At 52.4% G+C, this 23183-nt stretch overlaps 1 protein-coding gene across 1 annotated transcript in view; it reads left to right on the top strand.

The window, feature by feature from the left end:
* The first annotated feature begins 1211 nt into the window (after positions 1–1211).
* Positions 1212–23183, top strand: part of acap1 (ArfGAP with coiled-coil, ankyrin repeat and PH domains 1) — a 107270-nt gene continuing 85298 nt past the window's right edge. The window contains exons 1-2 of the mRNA XM_041179064.1: positions 1212–1376; positions 20800–20857. Of these exons, the coding sequence (XP_041034998.1) occupies positions 1324–1376; positions 20800–20857 (111 nt within the window). The 5' untranslated portion in view covers positions 1212–1323. The remainder of the gene's footprint in view (positions 1377–20799; positions 20858–23183) is intronic.

A 23183-nucleotide genomic window follows, 5' to 3' on the forward strand; every position in this document is an offset into this window, starting at 1 on the left:
CTGTGTAGAGGGAGATTTAGTCTGTATCTAACCCCGTGCTGTACCTGTCCTGGGTGTGTATTATGGGGACAGTGTAGAAGGAGCTTTACTCTGTATCTAACCCCGTGCTGTACCTGTCCTGGGAGTGTTTGATGAGGACAGTGTAGAGGGAGATTTACTCTGTATCTAACCCCGTGCTGTACCTGTCCTGGGAGTGTTTGATGGGGACAGCGTAGAGGGAGATTTACTCTGTATCTAACCCCGTGCTGTACCTGTCCTGGGAGTGTTTGATGGGGACAGCGTAGAGGGAGATTTACTCTGTATCTAACCCCGTGCTGTACCTGTCCTGGGAGTGTTTGATGGGGACAGTGTAGAGGGAGATTTACTCTGTACCTAACCCCATGCTGTACCTGTCCTGGGAGTGTTTGATGAGGACAGTGTAGAGGGAGCTTTACTCTGTATCTAACCCCGTGCTGTACCTGTCCTGGGAGTGTTTGATGGGGACAGTGTAGAGGGAGATTTACTCTGTATCTAACCCCGTGCTGTACCTGTCCTGGGAGTGTTTGATGGGGACAGTGTAGAGGGAGATTTACTCTGTATCTAACCCTGTGCTGTACCTATCCTGGGAGTGTTTGATGGGGACAGTGTAGAGGGAGCTTTACTCACTATCTAACCCCGTGCTGTACCTGTCCTGGGAGTGTTTGATGGGGACAGTGTAGAAGGAGCTTTACTCTGTATCTAACCCCGTGCTGTACCTGTCCTGGGAGTGTTTGATGGGGACAGTGTAGAGGGAGCTTTACTCTGTATCTAACCCCGTGCTGTACCTGTCCTGGGAGTGTTTGATGGGGACAGTGTAGAGGGAGATTTACTCTGTATCTAACCCGGTGCTGTACCTGTCCTGGGAGTGTTTGATGGGGACAGTGTAGAGGGAGCTTTACTCTGTATCTAACCCCGTGCTGTACCTGTCCTGGTAACACTCTTTGTTGACCTTGTCCCAATCTACAGTCCTGGTCTCTTTCCACTTGGATGAGTTCTGGGAAGGATTCTGACTGGCCTGACCCTCCTGCAGTGAGCTCCACACTCAGCGGCTGATCTCCGAGTTGGGCTCAGCAGATGGCTCTCTCTTTGTTCCGTCTGAAATTTCTTTCTGTCGACTTACGAATTTGATTCCGTATTTCCAGGATGTGGTCACCAGCTCTGCTCCGCCCACACCACCCTTCCTCTTGCAAGAAATTGATCAACCGCTTCAGAGCCGCTCTCTGTAACCTCTCTCTGGATAAGATGTACCATTAGAGACAACGACCTCCGCCATCTGCTCCTTTGTCCCCTCTGTGGCTGGCCAAGATGACCATCGCTGTGGACTTTGAAGAATGTCTGAAAGACTCGCTAAAGTTCAGGTAGGACCGAGTCACGTTAAAGCCTCGGGTTACAAGGCGGACAATTCAGGAGATGAATGTCACAACCTCAAGCACCTTCTCTGTTCTCTGCCCTGCTCCTCTTTTCTTGCTTTTAAGGTTCTTTCTTTCTCCCTGCTCCGAAATTATTTTAACAAAATTTAAGCCAAACATTTCAAGCCTGCCTTGCCTTGCGGAGGGTCTTGTTTTGAAACTAACTCTTTGGGGGAAAAAACTCTGTTTGCTTTGGGGTGACGAAGTTCAGAACATCGCAGGAAAGGAAGTTAAGAACATCTCAGTCATCGATCCTCTGACCTCACAGGATAACACAGCCTAGAAGGAGGTCATTCAGCCCACTTTGCCTTTGCTAGCCCTTTAAAGGATCCGGAAGCTAAGTTTTAACAAGACGAGTTTGCAGTACTTTGTCGAGCAGGTAGTGCCTCCCGCTACATGGTGAATAGCACAAATCTCGGCCTATTTGTTTGGTTGTCACACACTCTACATCGCACTGCCTCTGCTTGAAGGAAGTGACAGAAGTGTCACAGAATTGGCCTAAATTGTGATTAGCATGTCTGATAGAGATCACACGGTTGGTGACCTCCCTCCCACACAAAACCCTTCCACCCCAGCCCACTTGCCTCCTCGCCCCCCTACCCACCACCCCCCCCCCCACCCCAACCACCAACCTGCCCCCCCCACCCCCAGCATGCTGTATCACCAGAAGTGCCAGTCTTTGAGATGAGATGTGAATGCAAGTCCTCGCCTGCTCTCTCAGGTGGCTGTAAAGTGATGCCTTGGCACTATTGGAAGAAGAGGAGGGGAATTCGTCCCACTGCCTAGAGCCAATATTGACCCCTCGACTAGAACCAGGTTGTCCATTCATTATCACATCAGCATGTTCCGATTGCTGACATTTTAGATCAGCATCTACATTTCAAAAGTGCTTTGTTGGTTGTGAAGCACTTTAAGGTATTCCTATGTAGTGAAAGGCGCTATAAAAATGCAAGCTTGTTATTTTTTCAACTTTCCATTTATGATCAGTCTTCCCCCAGTCAGCACTACTATGAACTCTCCTCTCTTTCTCTGCCTACACTCCAAATATATCACCCTGCACACTCCTCCTCGCCACTGCAGAAGCTTCTACTTTAGCTCACACTATGTCAGGATCTTAAATCAGCTCCCGCACTCTCTCAGCTCCTCAGGACTGTCGACTGTGGCTCTGTTGGTTGGTCTCTGAGTCAACAGGTTCTGGGCTCAAGGCCCCCTCCAGAGACTTGAGCACAAGAGTCCAGGCGGGCACTCCCGGTGCAGTGCCGAGGGAGTGCTGCGCTGACGTGGGTGCCATCTTTCAGGTGAGACTTTGACTTCAGGTTCCACCTGAGAGTCATTGCCAGCGCCCCCACCATGCACTCCAGTTTTGAACATGGCTAATATTCTTTGGTGTTCCACAGTGCCCTCACTTATGCCTCCAAGCAGCTGGTAATGGACACCAGCGGGGCACATCCTGGTACCTTGCCTCAGCTGGCGAGCTGAATGAAACGAGGGTATTATCAGCTCCGCCTGGGGACATAAGGCCTCTAAGTACAACTGGTCTGGGATGTTGGAAAAGGCAGATAACCCTCGCAAGAGGACAGTGGCTCTAAATGTGGACGTCAGCAAGCCATGCAACACCTCTAGGGGAACTCTCCTGACAAGACTGCTGGCCGGTCACCTTGGAAAATACTGAGACTTTTTGGCTGTTTTGCCCCATAATTAACAACGAAGCCTGGTTGCCAACATGCTGTTGCTTCCAGTGGAGGTTTCTGGCACAACATTGTAGACATTGCTCAGCAAGAGGAAACGGACCTGAAGGCGAAGATTTGAAGAAGAGCAGGGAAGTGGTGGGGTGGGTACGCTGGGGGTTTACCCTGAGCAGGGCGGGGGGGCACTGTGATGCCTTCAATGCTGGAATATCCTGGGCACACAGCTAACGAAGCAGCGGACAGATGAACAGACCCCCTCCACGTAAACCAATTGACATCAATTTGGTTATCCCCTTTCGGCAGGAACTGGGAACAAGGTCGGATAAACACGTTGAATTGAATTGATGGGACAGCAGGAGGTCATTCAGTACCTCGGACCTATTTTGCCATTCAAATAGGTCGCGGCTGATCTGTATAACCGCTCCATTCACTCACCTCTGCTCCATCTCCCGTGATATTCTTGAGTGTAGTAAACAGTGAGGTGGATGATAATGGACTGTAGGAGGACACGTAGCAGGTGGGAGGGTTCACTCTGGTAGGAAGAGTAAAGACGAGGCCATACAGACTAAACGGTACAATATTAAAGGGGCCACAGGATCTTGGAGGCCAGGTGATGTTTTGAATGAAGGTGGCAGGAGAAGGCTGTTCTTAAAAAAATAAATAAATATGAGATCCTCAGTTTTATTAAAATAGGAGAATAGAGGACAAAGGTGAAGAGGTTAAGGGTTGTAAGTGGCAGGTTATCTTATGGGGAAAGGTCGGACAGGTTAGGCTTGTATCCGCTGGAGTCTAGAAGAGTGAGAGGTGACTTGATTGAAACATATAAGATCCTGAGGGGTGTTGACAGGGTGGATGTGGAGAGGGTGTTTCCTCGTGTGGGAGAATCTACAACTAGGGGGTCACTGTTTAAAAATGAGGGGTCGTCCATTTAAGAGAGAGATGAGGAGAAGCTTTTTCCCTCAGAGGGTAGTGTATCTTTGGAGTTCTCTTCCTCCAAAGGCGGCGGAAGCAGGGTCTTAGGTCGGGATTTTGCGGCCCACTATGGTGGGACCCGCGGCGGGGGTCTGCGGCGGGCCAGACAGAAGTCCACGAACTTTCGGCTGGACCAGAAGTTTCCGGCAGAGGACAGGGCCGGAAAATCCCGGCCTTTGAATATTTTGAAGGCGGAACTAGATGAGTCCTTGATAAGCAAGGGGGAGGCGGAGGGTGTGAAAGGTTATTGGTGGGGGGGGGGGGCAGGGGAGGGGCACGGGGTGGGTAGGCCGGAATGTGGAGTTAGGTGGGTGGGTAGGCCGGAATGTGGAGTTGCGGTCACAATCAGATCAGCCACGATCTTATTGAATGGCGGAGCAGACTCGATGGGCCGAGTGGCCTATTCCTGCTCCTCATTCCTAAATTCGTATGTATGCAAGTTAGGCTAACCCTTTTTAAACCACTTTTTACCGTGACAGGAAGGTCAGTAACCAGAGGACACACATTTAAGGCGATTGGAAAAAGAGCAGAGGTGTCTTGAGGAAACATTGTTCAGTGAGCTCTGACGATCTGGGATGTACTGCTAGGAAGAGTGAAGCAAGCAGATTCAATAGTGACTGAAATACTAGAAGGGATAAAATACATGGAGAAATAACGGGCCGAGTGAATTAACTGTAATAGCTCCACCAAAGAGCCAGCACCGGTGCAATGGGCTGAATGGCCTTCTTCTGTACTGTATTATTCTATGACGCTACTCTTACCCAAACAAAAATCTACCAATCGTAGTCCTGAACACTCGAACTGAGCAGCAGCGAGAGAGTTCTAGATTTGCACTGCGCTTTGACGTCAATTAATCCCATTGCGATTAAAATGACCTTGGTTTGGAATTGCCCACCAGAGGAATTAGTTTCTTATTCTGTTCCCTTTCCAGTCTTTTTAATATTATGAACACCTCCAACATTACAGCTCTCATTGGCAAGAAAATACAAATTGACTTGATGAAACCTATCCTGATAATTTAACTCCTTCAGTGTCGCTATTATTGTGGTGAACTTGTGCTGAATCCCCTCCAAGTTCCCAGTAACAACAGATAAATCTGTTCTGGCGACACTGGTTAAGAGATACATATTGTGCTGCTCTCTCCCCATAGCCCTGTATCAATCCCCAAACTAATCCCACTGCCCCGCTCTCTCTCCCCATAGCCCTGTATCAATCCCAAACTAATCCCACTGCCCCATTCTCTCCCCATAGCCCTGTATCAATCCCAAACTAATCCCACTGCCCCACTCTCTCCCCATAGCCCTATATCAATCCTAAACTAACCTCACTGCCCCACTCTCTCCCCATAGCCCTGTATCAATCCCAAACTAATCCCACTGTCCCACTCTCTCCCCATAGCCCTATATCAATCCTAAACTAACCTCACTGCCCCACTCTCTCCCCATAGCCCTGTAACAATCCCAAACTAATCCCACTGCCCTATTCTCTCCCCATAGCCCTGTATCAATCCCCAAACTAATCCCACTGCCCTATTCTCTCCCCATAGCCCTGTATCAATCCCCAAACTAATCCCACTGCCCTATTCTCTCCCCATAGCCCTTTATCAATCCCAAACTAATCCCACTGCCCCACTCTCTCCCCATAGCCCGGTATCAATCCCCAAACTAATCCCACTGCCCCACTCACTCCCCATAGCCCTTTATCAATCCCAAACTAATCCCACTGCCCCACTCTCTCTCCATAGCCCTGTATTAATCTAAAACTAATCCTATTGGACTGCTCTCTCCTCAAAGCTCTGTTTCAATGTAAAGTTAATCCTACTGCCCAGCTCTCTCTCTCCATAGCTCTGTGTTTGAAATATTGATCTACTTACCAAGCTCTTTGTGTAAACACATTCTTCCTAACCTCTCTTATTGGCAACTTGCTATTGATGATGTGATTTCCTAAGCCTATCGAATACATTTTTCCTTATTCACTCTACCAAATTATTATCTTCAAATCTGCTGTTACATTTCCTTTTGGCTCCTCCCTTCTGCAGTGAAATCTGTTCCAAAAACTCCAAAGGGAACTGGATAAATACCTAATGGAAAAAAATTGCAGGGCCAATGGGGGATTGAGCAGAAGGACTGGGACTGATTGGATGGCTCTTTCAAAGGGCTAGCACAGGCAAGAAAGGTGGAATGGCCTCATTCTGCAACTGTATCATTCATTGATTCTTAGTAACTCTCTCTTCTAATTAGAGTTTCCAAAACCTGCATTATCTTGGTGAACCCACACTGTACTCTCTCTCTCCCTCTCTCTGCTTTTAATACCCGTCTATAAACAGGCATCGAATAGTCATGTTCAATACTACAATTGCAGCCTAACTAAAGTGTGGTGTAAGTGAAGCTGCTTTAAATCTGCCTATTTAGTAATGTGTTAATGGGCGAGCAATGTATTTGCTCTGTGCTGCTCCAAGTGTGCCTGAACACTCCGCATTGTCACTATCCTGGCACCTCACAGCTTCACAGCTAATAGGATGTCACACCTCCTAATGGGGCAATACCGACTCTCATAAAGCCACAGTTGGCATCGGCCAACGTCAGAGGCCTGAAGCAACACAATGGCCCCTGCGGTGATGCTACTTAAAGGACCAGGCAAACCCTGATTGCAGGTCAGTCAAACTTCTGGAACGTTCTCTATTCGCAAATGCCTGAAGGTGCCCCACCCCCCGAGAGTTTTCGGAGGTGTTTTGGTCAGAGAGTTTTGCCTCAGGGATGGCAGAGGGTTAAGTGACCTGCCCACACACAAAGGTGTGACTATGTCTCTGGATCTGCAGCGTGTGTGGTGTAGAGAGGCTGCGGAGGGGGGTGTGGGGGGAGGGGGGAGCTGCACACCCTGTCCCTCTGTCGATCTGAAGCAGGACCCCTCCAAGCTTATTGACGTTGACGGGAGAGGCCAGAGAATGGCAGTGCGCATGCCCAGTAAGCGCTTTCCTTCAAAACCGGCAAGACTTGCCTGCTGCCTCGCTCTGCAGTGACCCTGCAACCTGATGTCTTAACATGTGCTTATCCCAACTCCTGTTCCGGCCCTCAGTGTACGGGCAGTGCCAGTATCTGAGCTGGTGGCTGCCAGGGTCGGATCAGGTGAGGGGTCGGGGGTCAGGAGGGGTCTCTTCAGTGCTGCTGGGCAATTGCTGCCCATCTTCCCACCCCCACCCCCCCCCGCTTCCCCCCCCCCCACCACCACCACCCCCACCACCCCCACCACCCCCCACCGTTGGGGGCTGCAGCGAAGTCGGCACAGAGGGACTCAGGGGGGGAGGGTTGTTTGGGGCAGAGGGGGGGGTGGGGTGAAAAGCAAGAGGTCCATGGGGACGCCCAGCAGCAGGATGAGGGTGCGCTGGGAAGTTATCCATTTTCCCAGAGGTATCAATGCTGCCTGCCCCATGATGCAAGGGGCCATCTCCTTTCCCCGGGGGTCCAGGCGATACAGGCATCCGCGTTCCCCCCCCGTCCCCCCCCCACTTCTGCTCTGCTCCCTCCTTCTGTGTCCCACCCTCTGTCTACAGGAGGCAGGGCCGGAGGGCAGTGATTGTGTAGCTGTGCGTTTGGCTGGTGTTGCTCAATAAGGCCTGTGGATAGCTGTGAAAGGCAGATGTGAGGCTGACTGTGCTTGGTAGGTGTGTGCGGGGTTTCTGAATGGGCGGTAAGTGTGAACCCTGAGTGCAGGGAGCGCTGCTGGCTGAGTGATGGGGTATGGTGCACTGAGCAGTGAGAAAGCTGTGGTAAGCCGGAGATATCAGGGTGACGGTTCAGTCACAGACCTTGACCTCTCGCGTAAGGTCATTGAGCTCCTTCTGGCACCGCTGACAGGTTTTAAGGTTCAGACTCCAGGACGTAACCCCCCTGGGCACCTGGTCCCACTCCCTTCCGAGGGTTGGTCCCTGCAAGACCACCTGACCCCCTGACCTACCTCCTCCTACCCACCTGCACCACTGATGCCTCCAGCGCTGCCTCCATGGATCTGGATCCCTCTATATACCCCAGTGTCCCGTCTGCAAGAATTCCCATTGCAGCAATCTTTCGTTTCACGGTGCCTTTAAGAAACAGCCTGCCTTTAAGGAAAAGCAGGCCGCCAGTACCTCGTAGGTGTGCAGCAACACTGCTGGCCCCTCCTGCTGTGTGCAGAGCAGCAGCGTGGAGAAGAGGAGGTCAGGGCTGGAGGCCTGGGCACTGGTACCATAACCATTCGGATGAGGTGGTGAGATGAATATTGTATTTTAGCCACCTCAATCTGAACAGGCAAACCGCAGCCTCTGCAGCCAAATATCTGGCTGAATCAATTTTGTGCCTAATGTAACTGAGTTGCCAACCCTGGCCAGTTGTATTCCTGGAGGTCTAATCAGGTGACATCCTGCCCCCATCCCCCCCCACAGTCTCAACCCCATCCTCCTGCCGCCAGTCACCTGACATTCATCGTCATGGATCCCCTGCCTCCCCTTAGTCAATTGGGAAAACGAACAGACTCTTCTTGACTGAGATGGCTTTTAGACAAACCACATTCTTCCCCAAACTCTAGCACTTGTATGACCAAAAAAGCTAAAAGGGTTCAAAGAAATGGCGGGCAAGCATTCCTTTAAAGGCCCTGTGATTTTCCTCCCCATTTGTCTGGCAGCGGAGGGTGCCGGAGGTTAACCTTTAATCCCTGGATCCTCCGGGATATCCCTGGAGAGTTGGCAACTCTGCAGCCTGGAAGGTCCCAGGTTCAGTCCCTGGTTTGGGAGCCCGGCCGAGATACCGCAGAGGTAGGCAGGCACTCGTGGAGAAGGGAGGGGAGGGAAGAACGCCAGCTGACAACCCTTGCTGAAAGGAAGCGGTGTGGGGGAGAACAGGTCTGGCCTCGGCTGCGATTCACGTCACAGTCGAGCAGCTCGCCATTTGAGCGGCCCTCGGCCCACGGCCACTCAGGCAGCCGGCAGCTGCGCAGGACCCCAGGAAGTGGAGAGAAGAAGGAAGGGGGTGCCAGTGGGATCAACTAAAGCAGGGCGGAGCGACATTGGCCTGGCCAAAGGCCTCTCAGCCTGGCCGAAATCCGGCCACAGAGTGCTGTGCGCCGACTGTGGACTGTGGTGGCTCGCAGTCAGCTGGGAGCCGTACTGTTGACTTCATGTGGATTCAGTCACAGGATGTTGCATGCAGCACTGCTGAACTTCTGTCGAAAAACCACAGGCTGCCTTTATGCACCCTGACCAAATCTGTGGGAGCTGTGCCTGTTTGCACTAATGCAGGCGCAGTGGATGTTCATCGCTGCACGACAGTCGGTCCGTCTCCCATTCCTCCCCAAGAATGACCTCCGCCTCTCTTAACGCTCAGCTTCGGGTTTTTAACATCCAATGGATGGAAACCAGGACCATCGCTTCCCTGAGGTAGCTGCGCCTCCACGGGTAGCGATCTCCCCCTCCTGAGTCTGCAAGTTACGGGTTCCAGTTCCTCTCCGATCGCCTAGCCACACGCTCTGCGTTGGACACCCTCAGTGCAGCGCCGAGGGGGCCCTGCACTGTTGCGGGTCTCACCTTTTTTGAATGAGATGTGAAGAGAGAGACCACCCACCTCAGGTGTTTGCGAGAGAGCCCAGGATGAGCCACTGCAGAGAAGAAGCAGGGAAGCGAGAAGCAAGTGTGATGGGAGCAAAAAACTTTTCCACACAGCGAGCGGTTCAAGCCCGGAGTGCGCGGCCTGGACGTCCGGTGGAGGCAGGTTCAATGGAGGCTTTCAAGAGGACGTTGGATTATTATTTAAATAGAAACAATGTGCAGGGGAAGGGGGAAGAAGTAGGAGAATGGCGCTAAGTCATGAAGCTCGTTCGAAGAGCCGGTGCAGACAGGATGGGCCAAATGGCCTCCTTCTGCTCCATAACCTTCTGTGATTCTGTGTCCCGAGCCGATATTTATCCTTCAATCAACACGATGTCAGGAAACGGATTATGTGCTCAGTGCTGGAGGAACCCACTCCCACCGGGCCGGGGGGAAGGGGCCTAGTCCCACAGGGCGGGGGGGGGGGAAGGGGCCTGTCCCACAGGGCGGGGGGAAGGCCCAGTCCCACCGGGCCAGGGGGGAAGGCCCAGTCCCACAGGCCGGGGGGAAGGGCCCAGTCCCACCGGGCCAGGGGGGAAGGCCCAGTCCCACAGGGCGGGGGGGGGGAAGGGGCCTGTCCCACAGGGCAGGGGGGGGGAAGGCCCAGTCCCACCGGGCCAGGGGGGAAGGCCTAGTCCCACCGGGCCAGGGGGGAAGGCCTAGTCCCACCGGGCCAGGGGGGAAGGCCCAGTCCCACAGGCCGGGGGGAAGGCCCAGTCCCACCGGGCCAGGGGGGAAGGCCCAGTCCCACAGGCCGGGGGGAAGGCCCAGTCCCACAGGCCGGGGGGAAGGCCCAGTCCCACCGGGCCAGGGGGGAAGGCCCAGTCCCACCGGGCCAGGGGGGAAGGCCCAGTCCCACAGGCCGGGGGGAAGGCCCAGTCCCACAGGGCCAGGGGGGAAGGCCCAGTCCCACAGGCCGGGGGGAAGGCCCAGTCCCACAGGCCGGGGGGAAGGCCCAGTCCCACCGGGCCAGGGGGGAAGGCCCAGTCCCACCGGGCCAGGGGGGAAGGCCCAGTCCCACAGGCCGGGGGGAAGGCCCAGTCCCACAGGCCGGGGGGAAGGCCCAGTCCCACAGGCCGGGGGGAAGGCCCAGTCCCACAGGCCGGGGGGAAGGCCCAGTCCCACCGGGCCAGGGGGGAAGGCCCAGTCCCACCGGGCCAGGGGGGAAGGCCCAGTCCCACAGGCCGGGGGGAAGGCCCAGTCCCACAGGCCGGGGGGAAGGGGCCTGTCCCACCGGGCCAGGGGGGAAGGCCCAGTCCCACCGGGCCAGGGGGGAAGGCCCAGTCCCACCGGGCCAGGGGGGAAGGCCCAGTCCCACCGGGCCAGGGGGGAAGGCCCAGTCCCACCGGGCCAGGGGGGAAGGCCCAGTCCCACCGGGCCAGGGGGGAAGGCCCAGTCCCACCGGGCCAGGGGGGAAGGCCCAGTCCCACAGGGCGGGGGGGGGGAAGGGGCCTGTCCCACAGGGCAGGGGGGGGGAAGGCCCAGTCCCACCGGGCCAGGGGGGAAGGCCTAGTCCCACCGGGCCAGGGGGGAAGGCCCAGTCCCACAGGCCGGGGGGAAGGCCCAGTCCCACCGGGCCAGGGGGGAAGGCCCAGTCCCACAGGCCGGGGGGAAGGCCCAGTCCCACAGGCCGGGGGGAAGGCCCAGTCCCACCGGGCCAGGGGGGAAGGCCCAGTCCCACCGGGCCAGGGGGGAAGGCCCAGTCCCACAGGCCGGGGGGAAGGCCCAGTCCCACAGGGCCAGGGGGGAAGGCCCAGTCCCACAGGCCGGGGGGAAGGCCCAGTCCCACAGGCCGGGGGGAAGGCCCAGTCCCACCGGGCCAGGGGGGAAGGCCCAGTCCCACCGGGCCAGGGGGGAAGGCCCAGTCCCACAGGCCGGGGGGAAGGCCCAGTCCCACAGGCCGGGGGGAAGGCCCAGTCCCACAGGCCGGGGGGAAGGCCCAGTCCCACAGGCCGGGGGGAAGGCCCAGTCCCACCGGGCCAGGGGGGAAGGCCCAGTCCCACCGGGCCAGGGGGGAAGGCCCAGTCCCACAGGCCGGGGGGAAGGCCCAGTCCCACAGGCCGGGGGGAAGGGGCCTGTCCCACCGGGCCAGGGGGGAAGGCCCAGTCCCACCGGGCCAGGGGGGAAGGCCCAGTCCCACCGGGCCAGGGGGGAAGGCCCAGTCCCACCGGGCCGGGGGGAAGGCCCAGTCCCACCGGGCCAGGGGGGAAGGCCCAGTCCCACCGGGCCAGGGGGGAAGGCCCAGTCCCACCGGGCCAGGGGGGAAGGCCCAGTCCCACAGGCCGGGGGGAAGGCCCAGTCCCACAGGTCGGGGGGAAGGCCCAGTCCCACAGGCCAGGGGGGAAGGCCCAGTCCCACAGGCCGGGGGGAAGGTCCAGTCCCACAGGGCAGGGGGAAGGGCCCAGTCCCACAGGCCGGGGGGAAGGCCCAGTCCCACAGGCCGGGGGGAAGGCCCAGTCCCACAGGCCGGGGGGAAGGCCCAGTCCCACAGGCCGGGGGGAAGGCCCAGTCCCACAGGCCGGGGGGAAGGCCCAGTCCCACAGGCCGGGGGGAAGGCCCAGTCCCACAGGACGGGGGGAAGGCCCAGTCCCACAGGCCGGGGGGAAGGGTCAGTCCCACAGGCCGGGGGGAAGGGTCAGTCCCACAGGCCGGGGGGAAGGCCCAGTCCCACAGGGCAGGGGGAAGGGCCCAGTCCCACTGTGCGGGGGGAAGGGTCCAGTCCCACAGGCCGGGGGGAAGGCCCAGTCCCACCGGGCCAGGGGGGAAGGCCCAGTCCCACAGGCCGGGGGGAAGGCCCAGTCCCACAGGCCGGGGGGAAGGCCCAGTCCCACAGGCCGGGGGGGAAGGCCCAGTCCCACAGGCCGGGGGGAAGGCCCAGTCCCACTGGCCGGGGGGGAAGGCCCAGTCCCACAGGCCGGGGGGAAGGCCCGGTCCCACAGGCCGGGGGGGAAGGCCCAGTCCCACAGGGCGGGGGGAAGGCCCAGTCCCACCGGGCCAGGGGGGAAGGCCCAGTCCCACAGGGCAGGGGGAAGGGCCCAGTCCCACAGGCCGGGGGGAAGGCCCAGTCCCACAGGCCGGGGGGAAGGCCCAGTCCCACAGGGCAGGGGGAAGGCCCAGTCCCACAGGCCGGGGGGAAGGCCCAGTCCCACAGGGCAGGGGGAAGGCCCAGTCCCACAGGCCGGGGGGAAGGCCCAGTCCCACAGGGCAGGGGGAAGGGCCCAGTCCCACAGGCCGGGGGGAAGGCCCAGTCCCACAGGCCGGGGGGAAGGCCCAGTCCCACCGGGCCAGGGGGGAAGGCCCAGTCCCACAGGCCGGGGGGAAGGCCCAGTCCCACAGGGCAGGGGGAAGGCCCAGTCCCACAGGCCGGGGGGAAGGGCCCAGTCCCACAGGCCGGGGGGAAGGGTCCAGTCCCACAGGCCGGGGGGAAGGCCCAGTCCCACCGGGCCAGGGGGGAAGGCCCAGTCCCACCGGGCCAGGGGGGAAGGCCCAGTCCCACAGGCCGGGGGGAAGGCCCAGTCCCACAGGGCAGGGGGAAGGGCCCAGTCCCACAGGCCGGGGGGAAGGGTCCAGTCCCACAGGCCGGGGGGAAGGGTCCAGTCCCACAGGCCGGGGGAAGGGTCCAGTCCCACAGGCCGGGGGAAGGGTCCAGTCCCACAGGGTGGGGGGAAGGGTCCAGTCCCACTGTGCGGGGGGAAGAGCCCAGTCGTACAGGACATGGGTTTGGGCCCAGCCCCCACAAGGCAGTGGAAGGGCCCTTCCTCGCCAAGGGGCTAGTAGAGATTAGGAGGTTACTGAGTGGACCGTGATTCGGTGAATTTGTGTTAAGTCATTGGTTGCTTCGTCAATCAGGACCAGTTTGTGGGAGCTGGGTGCTCCAACATTGTTTCATGTAGAAGCTTGACACAATGAGGTTGTAGGAGTCGGAGTGCAGGCCCAGAGTGAAAGGACTGGGACTAACCCGCCATTACCCACACGTTCAGCCCCTTGCAGGTGGCAATCACTGGACAGCGGGAACCTCGGCTTATTTTTCTGAAACTGGTTGCTCGGCTGAGATCAGAGAACCCAGCGCTGAAGCGGAGGTGGAATTTGGGCTGTTTCTCGCTTGTGTTTCTCAGCTCCTCTGTACAGCACTGATCCAGAGCACTGAGTGATAGTTACAGGCCCAGACTCACCCGGAGCGTGTCTGAACTGACGCTAAGACAGTCACTCTGCATTTAATTTCCTGCCATCAAGGCCCCATTTTACTTGTGGTTTTCAAAATGCTAATTTCGTCCTAATTACAATTCACATTCGTCATGATCCTGAGCAGACATTGCTGAAGTCTGTTTCTAAGGAGGGGCCTGCCTCTCTCTCTCTTTCCCTGTATCAATTTTTTGTATTTTCCACAACTGATTCTTCATATGTTTTGAACAGTGTTTCGTATCAGCCTCCACAGCGCGGGACATAGAAAGCATCCAAAGAATAGTGGAAAGTCAAGAAGCAAAAGGGAGGGAGGAAGCAGCCACTGGATGAGTAATCCAGTTAATGCTCTGGGGACCAGGGTTCGAATCCCACCACTGCAGATGGTGAGATTTGAATTCAGTTCGGTTTAATCTGCAATTACCAAGTCCGATGATGAGCACGAAGCCATTGTTGATTATTGTAAAGGCCCGTCTGGTTCACTAATACCCTTCAGGGAAGGAAATCTGCTGTCCTTACCCTGGTCTGGTCTACACGTGACTCCAGACCCACAGCAATGTGATTGACTCTTAAATGGCCCCAGCAAGCCACTCAGCTCGCAAGGGCAATAAATGTAGGCCTAGCCTCCCACCCCCCATGAATGAATGAAATAAAACTAATGCGACCGAAGCTTGACAAGTCCCCTGGTGGCCTGCATCCTAGAGTCTTAACAAAGTGGCTGCAGAGATAGCAGATGCATTGGCTGTAAACTTCCAAAATTCCTGAGATTCTGGAAAGGTCCCTGTGGATTGGAGAACTGTATCTGTAAGAAAGGAGGGAGGCAGAAGACAGGGAATTATAACCTAAAGAAAATGCTGGAATCTATTATTAAGGGAATAATACCAGAAAATCAAAGTCAACACGGTTTTATGAATGGGCAAATTTGAGCTCTTTGAGGATGTAGGCAGGGTAGATAAAGGGGAACCAGTAGATGTGGTATACTTGGATTTCTAGAGGCATTCAAAAAGGTGACCGAGACAAGATGAGAGCTCATGGTTTTGTGGGGGGTAATATACTTGTATGATAGAGGATTAGCTTACTGACAGGAAACAGAGAGTAGGGATAAGTGAGTCATTTTCATGTTGACAAACTAGCTAGTGGGGTGCTAAGTGAATTTGTGCTGGGGCCTCAACTATTTACAGCCTATAAAATGACTTGAATGAAGGGACAGAGTGTACTGTAGCCAAATTTGGTGATGATACAAAGAGAGGTAGGAAAGCAAGTTGTGAGGAGGAGACAAAGAGTCTAAAAAGGGATATAGATGAGTTAAGTGAGTGGGAAAAATTTGGCAGATGGAGTATAATGTGGGCGGTCGGAAGAATAGAAAAGCAGAACATGATTTAAAAGGGCAGAGACTGCAGAATGCTGCAATACAGAGGGACTCAAGTGTCAACAAAGTTTAACAAGAAGTAATTAAGAAGGCAAATGAAACATTGGCCTTTATTGCAAAGTTGGCAGAGGAATATAAAAGTGTGAAAGTCTTGCTACAACTGTACCGGGCATTGGTGAGATTTAAGGAGGGATTTACTTGCATTGGAGGCAGTTCAGAGATTCCTGGAATAAAGGGATTGTTTTATGAGGAGAGGTTGAGCAGGTTGGGCCTGTACTCCTTGGAGTTTAGAAGAATGAGAGATGACCTGATTGAAACATTAAATAATCTTATTACAATTCTAAGGGGGCTTGACAGAGTAGGTGCTGAGCGGATGATGCCCCTCATGGAGAATTCAAGCAATAGGAGACATGGTTTTGGGCCTCCCATTTAAGACTGAGATGTGGAATTTCTACTCCCAGAGAGTTGTTCATCTTTGGAGTACTCTATCCCAGCGAGCAGTGCAGGCTCAGTCACTGAATATCTTCAAGGCAGAGTTAGACAGATTTTTGATCGATAAGGAAGTCGAGGTTTATGGGGTGTAGACAGGAAAGTTGAGTTAAGGCTACAATCAAATCAACTATGATGGGATCGAATGGCCAAACATGACTCGAGGGGCTGAATGGCCTATTCCTGCTGCTATTTCGTATGTTTCTATTTTTATCTCTGGTCTCAACATCACAATCACTCCCATCATAGGAATAAAAAGGAATTAGATACAGAGTAAATCTCCCTCTACACTGTCCCCATCAAACACTCCCAGGACAGGTACAGCACGGGGTTAGATACAGAGTAAATCTCCCTCTACACTGTCCCCATCAAACACTCCCAGGACAGGTACAGCACGGGGTTAGATACAGAGTAATGCTCCCTCTACACAGTCCCCATCAAACACTCCCAGGATAGGTACAGCACGGGGTTAGATACAGAGTAAAGCTCCCTCTACACTGTCCCCATCAAACACTCCCAGGACAGGTTCAGCACGGGGTTAGATACAGAGTAAATCTCCCTCTACACTGTCCCCATCAAACACTCCCAGGACAGGTACAGCACGGGGTTAGGTACAGAGTAAATCTCCCTCTACACAGACCCCATCAAACACTCCCAGGACAGGTACAGCACGAGGTTAGATACAGAGTAAATCTCCCTCTACACTGTCCCCATCAAACACTCCCAGGACAGGTACAGCACCGGTTTAGATACAGAGTAAATCTCCCTCTACACTGTCCCCATCAAACACTCCCAGGACAGGTACAGCACGGGGTTAGATACAGAGTAAAGCTCCCTCTACACTGTCCCCATCAAACACTCCCAGGACAGGTACAGCACGGGGTTAGATACAGAGTAAAGCTCCCTCTACACTGTCCCCATCAAACACTCCCAGGACAGGTACAGCACGAGGTTAGATACAGAGTAAATCTCCCTCTACACAGTCCCCATCAAACACTCCCAGGACAGGTACAGCACGGGGTTAGATACAGAGTAAAGCTCCCTCTACACTGTTCCCATCAAACACTCCCAGGACAGGTACAGCACGGGGTTAGATACAGAGTAAAGCTCCCTCTACACTGTCCCCATCAAACACTCCCAGGACAGGTACAGCACGCGGTTAGATACAATATTCAGCTTCCTCTATGTTGTGTGAAGCTTGTTCCCTTTCAAGATTCACTTGTTGGGATTCTGCGTATTAAAAGCAGAACTGAGAGGTGCTGGGAGGTCCTGCCTGAGTGGTCCCAGGACAGAAAATACCCACTTGTGAGAGCTGTTTACATGTCTATAGATTCCAACTTTTCAAACGAGGTAGCAGCGCAGCTCAAAGGATCTATGTCGGAGCGTCGCCACATTTGAAAAATCCAGCCAATACAGTCAGTCTAACGTATGCTGTGAGGCCTACCCGTACAATATCATGATGCATCGCTAGGCAACGGTTGTGAGAACAGGAAACTAGCAATGCTTGGTTGATTGATGGCAGGGAACGATAAAAACACATAGGAAGTGGTGACAACCCACAAGCGTTGGGGCTCAGAAATCAGCCCAGGGAACAGATAACTTTCTTCTCATTCTCCAAGAGGGGCCTTTAAAAGCAGCCGGTGAAGAGCCCCCTAAGGAACAAATTTGTCAGCAGCAATGGACACCACCTTAATTCATTGAGTAATTGGCTCAAGATCGCGACTGGCTCTGCCTTCGATTAGAGGTGAAAATGTGAGAGAGTTTCTGATAGGCTAGAAATCACCCTTTGACCTCTTGCACACCTCAGGCCTGCGAGGCCATGTTTGTTTATTCAATGTTTGATGATTGTACCTCTTCAAAAATAGGTGAAATGGGAATTAAATTAAGTTAAATTAAGTTCGCACTGCGTCCTTAGTGATTTAAGCACTTGGAAACAGGCCGTACAGTATTTAGCCTCATCAAATTACAAGTTATATCATGCCTGCTTTTGCTAGCACCTGATAAGCTTGCCCATAGTGAAATAGTGCAGCACCTGTGGAAGCACATCCTCCACCCTTTATCAATCACAAAAGGAATCACACCAGGAGAAAGTCTTGGAAAAGGGCGCTCAAGATGCCAAAATAAATTAATGTGTCTGCACAGAAACTGAGCTACCTCAGGGATACAAATACCATGAAACATCAATCAGTTTCCGCCCGTCAAGACTCAGCGACACTTGTTTCCAACACGAGCCAAGATTCGGGAATCCAATTTCCACCGGCTGGACCTTGTCTCCGTTTTCCTACAGGAAGCAAGGGAGAAGGTTGATCAACTAAGATCCACCGTGGGGCTAACTGATGCCCTTTCCTGAGGCTGTAATAAGCTGAAACTCTGGGGGGAATGCTTTTACGCAGAGGGGTTGTTGGAGCAGGAACGTGGTTGGAGTAGAGGTGGCATCGTCCAAGGGAAAACTGTCTGAATACTTAAACTACGTTGGATCACATATAGAGGGCAGAAACAGAATCCATGCTGGTCTTTATCTTCTGCTCGAGCCTCCTCCGACCTTTCCTCATGTAAATCTACCAACCTCCACTCTTTTCTCCCTCATATGTTTTTCCCCTTAAGTGCATCTATATTGTTCACTTCAGCTTCCTAGGCCTTTTATGCATATCCTCCCTGCCCCACTAATAAACCCCACTCCCTGCGGTAGCGAGTTCCACATTCTCACCACTCCCTGGGCAAAGACGTTTCTCCTGAATTCCCAATTGGATTCATGAGTGACTCCCTCGCATCGATGACCTCTGGTTCTACCCTTCTCCTAAAGAGGAACCGTGCTGCCTGGATCCGTTCAATCAAAACCTTTTGTCGTGTTAAAGACCTCAATCAGATCACCACTCTATTTTGAAGAAGAGACCCAGTCTGTCAATCCTTTGCTGATCTGTACGCCCACACATTTCTGACATCATCCTTGTCAGTCCTCTACACCTCCTCCAGTGCCTCTATATCCTTTTCATAATATGGTGATCAGAACTGCACGTAGTACTCGGTGTGGTTTAACCAAGGCCTGATAGAGGTTTAGTATAACCTCCCTACTTTTCAATTCTATCCCTCCATAAATAAAGTCTAGTATTTGGCTTGCCATTTTTAAATGGTTTAGCTGGCCTGTGGTGTAACAGTTAGTAAATGACGTATTTGTACTCTGAGATCCTTTAGTTTCTCTACCCCATTTAGACTTGCATCTTCTGTAACCTCCCAACTAAAACATGCAACCACACTTTTGTCTGTTTTTAAATTCAGTTGCCAATTATTTGCCTATTCTGCACGTTTATTCTTTTGTGGAATGTGGGCATCTCTGGCAAGGCCAGCATTTGTTGCCCATCCCTACCTGCCTTGAACTGACCTTGCGAGGTCATTTTAGAATCCATCTGGAGTTGCATATAGGTCAGACCAGATAAGGACAGCAGATTTCCTTCCCTGAAGGAGATTAGTGAACAGATGGGTTTTTGCAACAATAGTTTCATGGTCACCATTAGACTATAATTCCTGATTTTTTTTTAATTGAATTCAAATTTCACCCTCTGCCATGATGGGATTTGAACCCAGGTCCCCAGAGCACTACTCTGGGCCTCTGGAGTACTAGTCCAGTAACAATAACAGTAACACTACCCCACCACCACCTCCCCTTTATCTTAATACATCCATGGAGTTCCACTAGTATTTAGTTTGCACTTTCCTTTTAGTGGAATTTATTTTTCCTGCACTCTGTTGAACAATGTTTTAAATCTTTCCCATTGTTGTTCTACATCATTGTTTTGCAATATTGTTGTCCATTTTATTTTCCCAAGTTCTATTCTCAGCCCTGTAAAACCAGCTTCTGTCCAATCTGTTAAGCCGATTTCCATCATAGTTATGTCCTTCCCTATCATTTTAAAGCATAATATATTATGTTCACTATTGACTAGATGTTCCCCTCCTTCTCTTATCTGCTCTGATTCATTCTCCATTCCCAGATCCAATAGCAATCTTCCCTTTTTGGTTTTTTTACAAATTGGGTGAGAAAGGAGTCCTGTACATGCTGCAGGAACTCCGGTGACTGTGGGACCTCCTCTCAACTCCTCCTGAATTGCTGCTACCCAGTTCCCTAGCAGTCACAGCCTCTTTGTACTGAACATGTGTTTACCCCCGGGGTGTGCTTACGTTCGGAACAACACGGTCCAGAAATTCCTCCCCCCTCCCTTTGTAGAGCAAGATGTCAAATTCAGTTCACATGGTGGCACAGACGCTGGGAGTTACACATTCAGCAAGTTTGGACATACAAGTTGGGGTAGAAACTGGTATGGGTTTTGCCCATTTTGTTTTCACATAAAACAGGTGAATCGGTTCCTGGGTGTGAGCTCCTACGCCAAATCGGCCGACGTATTGATCACCCTGGTGTGTAGACAGCCCTGAAATCAGCACCCTGTTCAATTTGAAGGTAAAGGAATCTGCCTGTTCCAGACCCCTGCTGTGAAGTGGCTAGAAAGACAAGGTGGAGCATTCAATGATCAATAGTGATCATAATATATTATGTTTTAAAATGATAGGGAATAAGTATGATGGAAATCGGCTTAACAGATCAGACAGAAGCTGAGACTAGAACTTGGGAAAATAAAATAGCACAAGCTATTCAGCTCAACATTTGGTGTTAAACGGATGCCTGAGGGCTGCTGGACAAATAATTAAGGAGATTTTTCTTAACATTTCCTTCTGTGGAGCCTGGGTGGTAAGAGTGCCGAGGAGCGGAACACTCTCCTGAGTTGCCCTGCACTAGTGTGAAATGTTGTCAGTCTGTGATTGGCCCTCCAGAGTAGAAATTACATTGGTTATGGGGATACCTTTGGGGACACTGTTTGTTCAGCTTTGCTGGAGCAAAGACCCACATAGACACGGTGGGATGAATACCCTCCGTCTGTGCTGTACGCCTTCATGATTCTATGCACTTTCCTGAGAGTTGACACAACGTGTGGTGCAGGATGGAGAACAGGGTTTATATTCAGAAGAATCATTCTATTCAATGTTTAACCAAGTCTGTCTCTCTTGCAGAGCTTCAATTGAAGGGGTAGAGACCGAGGTAACAGAGCTTGAAGTCAAACTCGAGAAGGTGAGTGTCGCACGCCATGATTGGTGAGGGGTGAAGGGGGCAATTGGGCAGGGGCTTTGGGGTTGACTTCCATTTGCCTGTGAATCCAACCTCCTTCCACTCTGACCCTGACTGGGAGCCAGAAGCTCCCCTCAGAACCGGAGAGCGAGTGAACATTCTGCCTAAGATGAAAGCAAAATACTGCAGATGCTGGAAGCCTGAAACAAAAACAGAAAATGCTGGAAAAATTCAGCAGGTCAAACAGCAACTGTGGAGAGAGAAACAGAGTTGACGTTTCAAGTCCATTTGGCTCTTCTTCAGAGTTAAGGAGAAGTAGAAATGAGATGAAATTTATACTGTTTAAGGGGGGAGTGGAGTGGGTGAAACTGGATAGAAGGCCAGCGATAGATGGAGGCAGAGGAGAGATTGACAAAGATGTCATAAACAAAAGAACAAAGAGGTGTTATTGATAGTGATACAGACTAAAGGAGGTGCTGATGGTGGCATTATGGTAAGAAAGCAGAATGTGATACTAGCAGGAGAAGGGTAAGCACTCTGGAAAGATCAACATGAACAAGTGAAAGGTGGCCCTAGTTGGGGTGGGGTGGGGGGAGGGGACAGTGGTGGGAAAAAAGATAGAAAATAGGATAAAAGTTTCAGATAAAACAATGAATGAATAAAAATGAAAATCAATAAAAATAAGTGAATAAAAAATAAACAATAAAAATAAATATTGAAAAAGTGGGGTGAGAAAGGGGGTGGGGATGGAGGAGAGAGTTCATGATCTAAAGTTGTTGAACTCAATATTCAGTCCGGAAGGCTGTAAAGTGCCTAGTCAGAAGTTGAGGTGCTGTTCCTCCAGTTTGCCTTGAGCTTCACTGGAACAATGCAGCAGGCCAAGAATGGACATGTGGGCATGAGAGCAGGGTGGAGTGTTAAAATGGCAAGCGACAGGGAGGTCTGGGTCATGCTTGCAGACAGACCGAAGGTGTTCTGCAAAGCGGTCACCCAGTCTGCGCTTGGTCTCTCCAATGTAGGCGAGACCACATTCATCACATTTCTACTTCTCTTTAGCTCCGAAGAGTCACACGGACTCTAAACGTTAACTCTGTCTTTCTCTCCATGGATGCTGTCCGACCTGTTGAGTTTTTCCGGCATTTTCTGTTTCTGTGTTGAACATTCTGCCTGGCGGGAGAGTAGAAATGCAGAGTCCGCCGAGGAAGGCCCTTTGTTCCAACCCCACCACGGCCTCAAGCACATTGACCTATTCCGAGAGAGATAGGGGAAATCCTGCCCGGTTTAAATGAGATATTGCCATATATCCCTTTCTGTGGAGGTGTGATAGAATACTGTCATAACAAAAATAGTTTGTATTTATATAGCACCTTCAACTAATAATGCATCCTGAAGCACTTCACAAGGTCAATTTTACCAACACCCTTCTTTGCTAAATCAAGGCTTACACATTGTGTGTAAGTAACATGAAAAATAATAACTCAGATACCTGGGACTTCTTCAGGAGAATAGAAGTATATCATCTAGTTTATCCCAGTCTCTGCAAATCTACACCAAACCACACCTACCTCCCCCGCACAAGGAACTCTGGTGTCTGTGCCTTTGTACGTGTACTTAAAATGTCATTATAGCTGCTCATTCCTAACAACGTCACACACCCCAACTGCCTCCAGCTTCTCTGGATAATACATTTTGCTTATTCACCAGTGAGGAATTGTGTAAACCAATTATGGCTTTCCTCTTCTCTCTTCCCCATACATTCATAACACAAGCCTATTTACACCAGGATCCCCCCCATCGACAGTCCCGACACATTGCATTTATATGTCGCCTGTAAAGCGGCAGTGCGCTTCAAACAGAATTTGTCACTATGCTACGCAAGGAGAGACTAGAGACAGCTCAGTCAAAGAGGGAGGTTTTAAACAGCCTCTTAAAGGGGCAGAGTGACAGAGAGAGGTTTAGAGGGGGGAATTCCAGAGCTGTAGGTCTTGAGAACCAAAAGCACAGCCATCAATGGTGGAATGGTTAAAATCAGGATGTTCTAGGGGCCAAAACTAACCCAGAATAAGCACACAATATGTGAGTCAATTCCTGCTCTGCCCAAAGCCATGTAAAGCCATTGCTGAATGAGTGCTAACGTATGGGTATATGTTTTAAAAGCGAATCACTATTTTACACCTGTATTTATAACTAATCTAGGCTTGAGCTCCCCATTGGATTGGAGGATGGAGGTACAGTCAGCCAAGATTCAAACACAATACTCCCCCCCGACAGCCCTATCACCTCCCAGACCTTCATGTACTTACGAAAAGCTGACTTACCACCAAAGATT

The sequence above is a fragment of the Carcharodon carcharias genome, chromosome 33 (genome assembly GCF_017639515.1).
Source record: "Carcharodon carcharias isolate sCarCar2 chromosome 33, sCarCar2.pri, whole genome shotgun sequence".
Lineage (NCBI taxonomy): Eukaryota > Metazoa > Chordata > Chondrichthyes > Lamniformes > Lamnidae > Carcharodon > Carcharodon carcharias.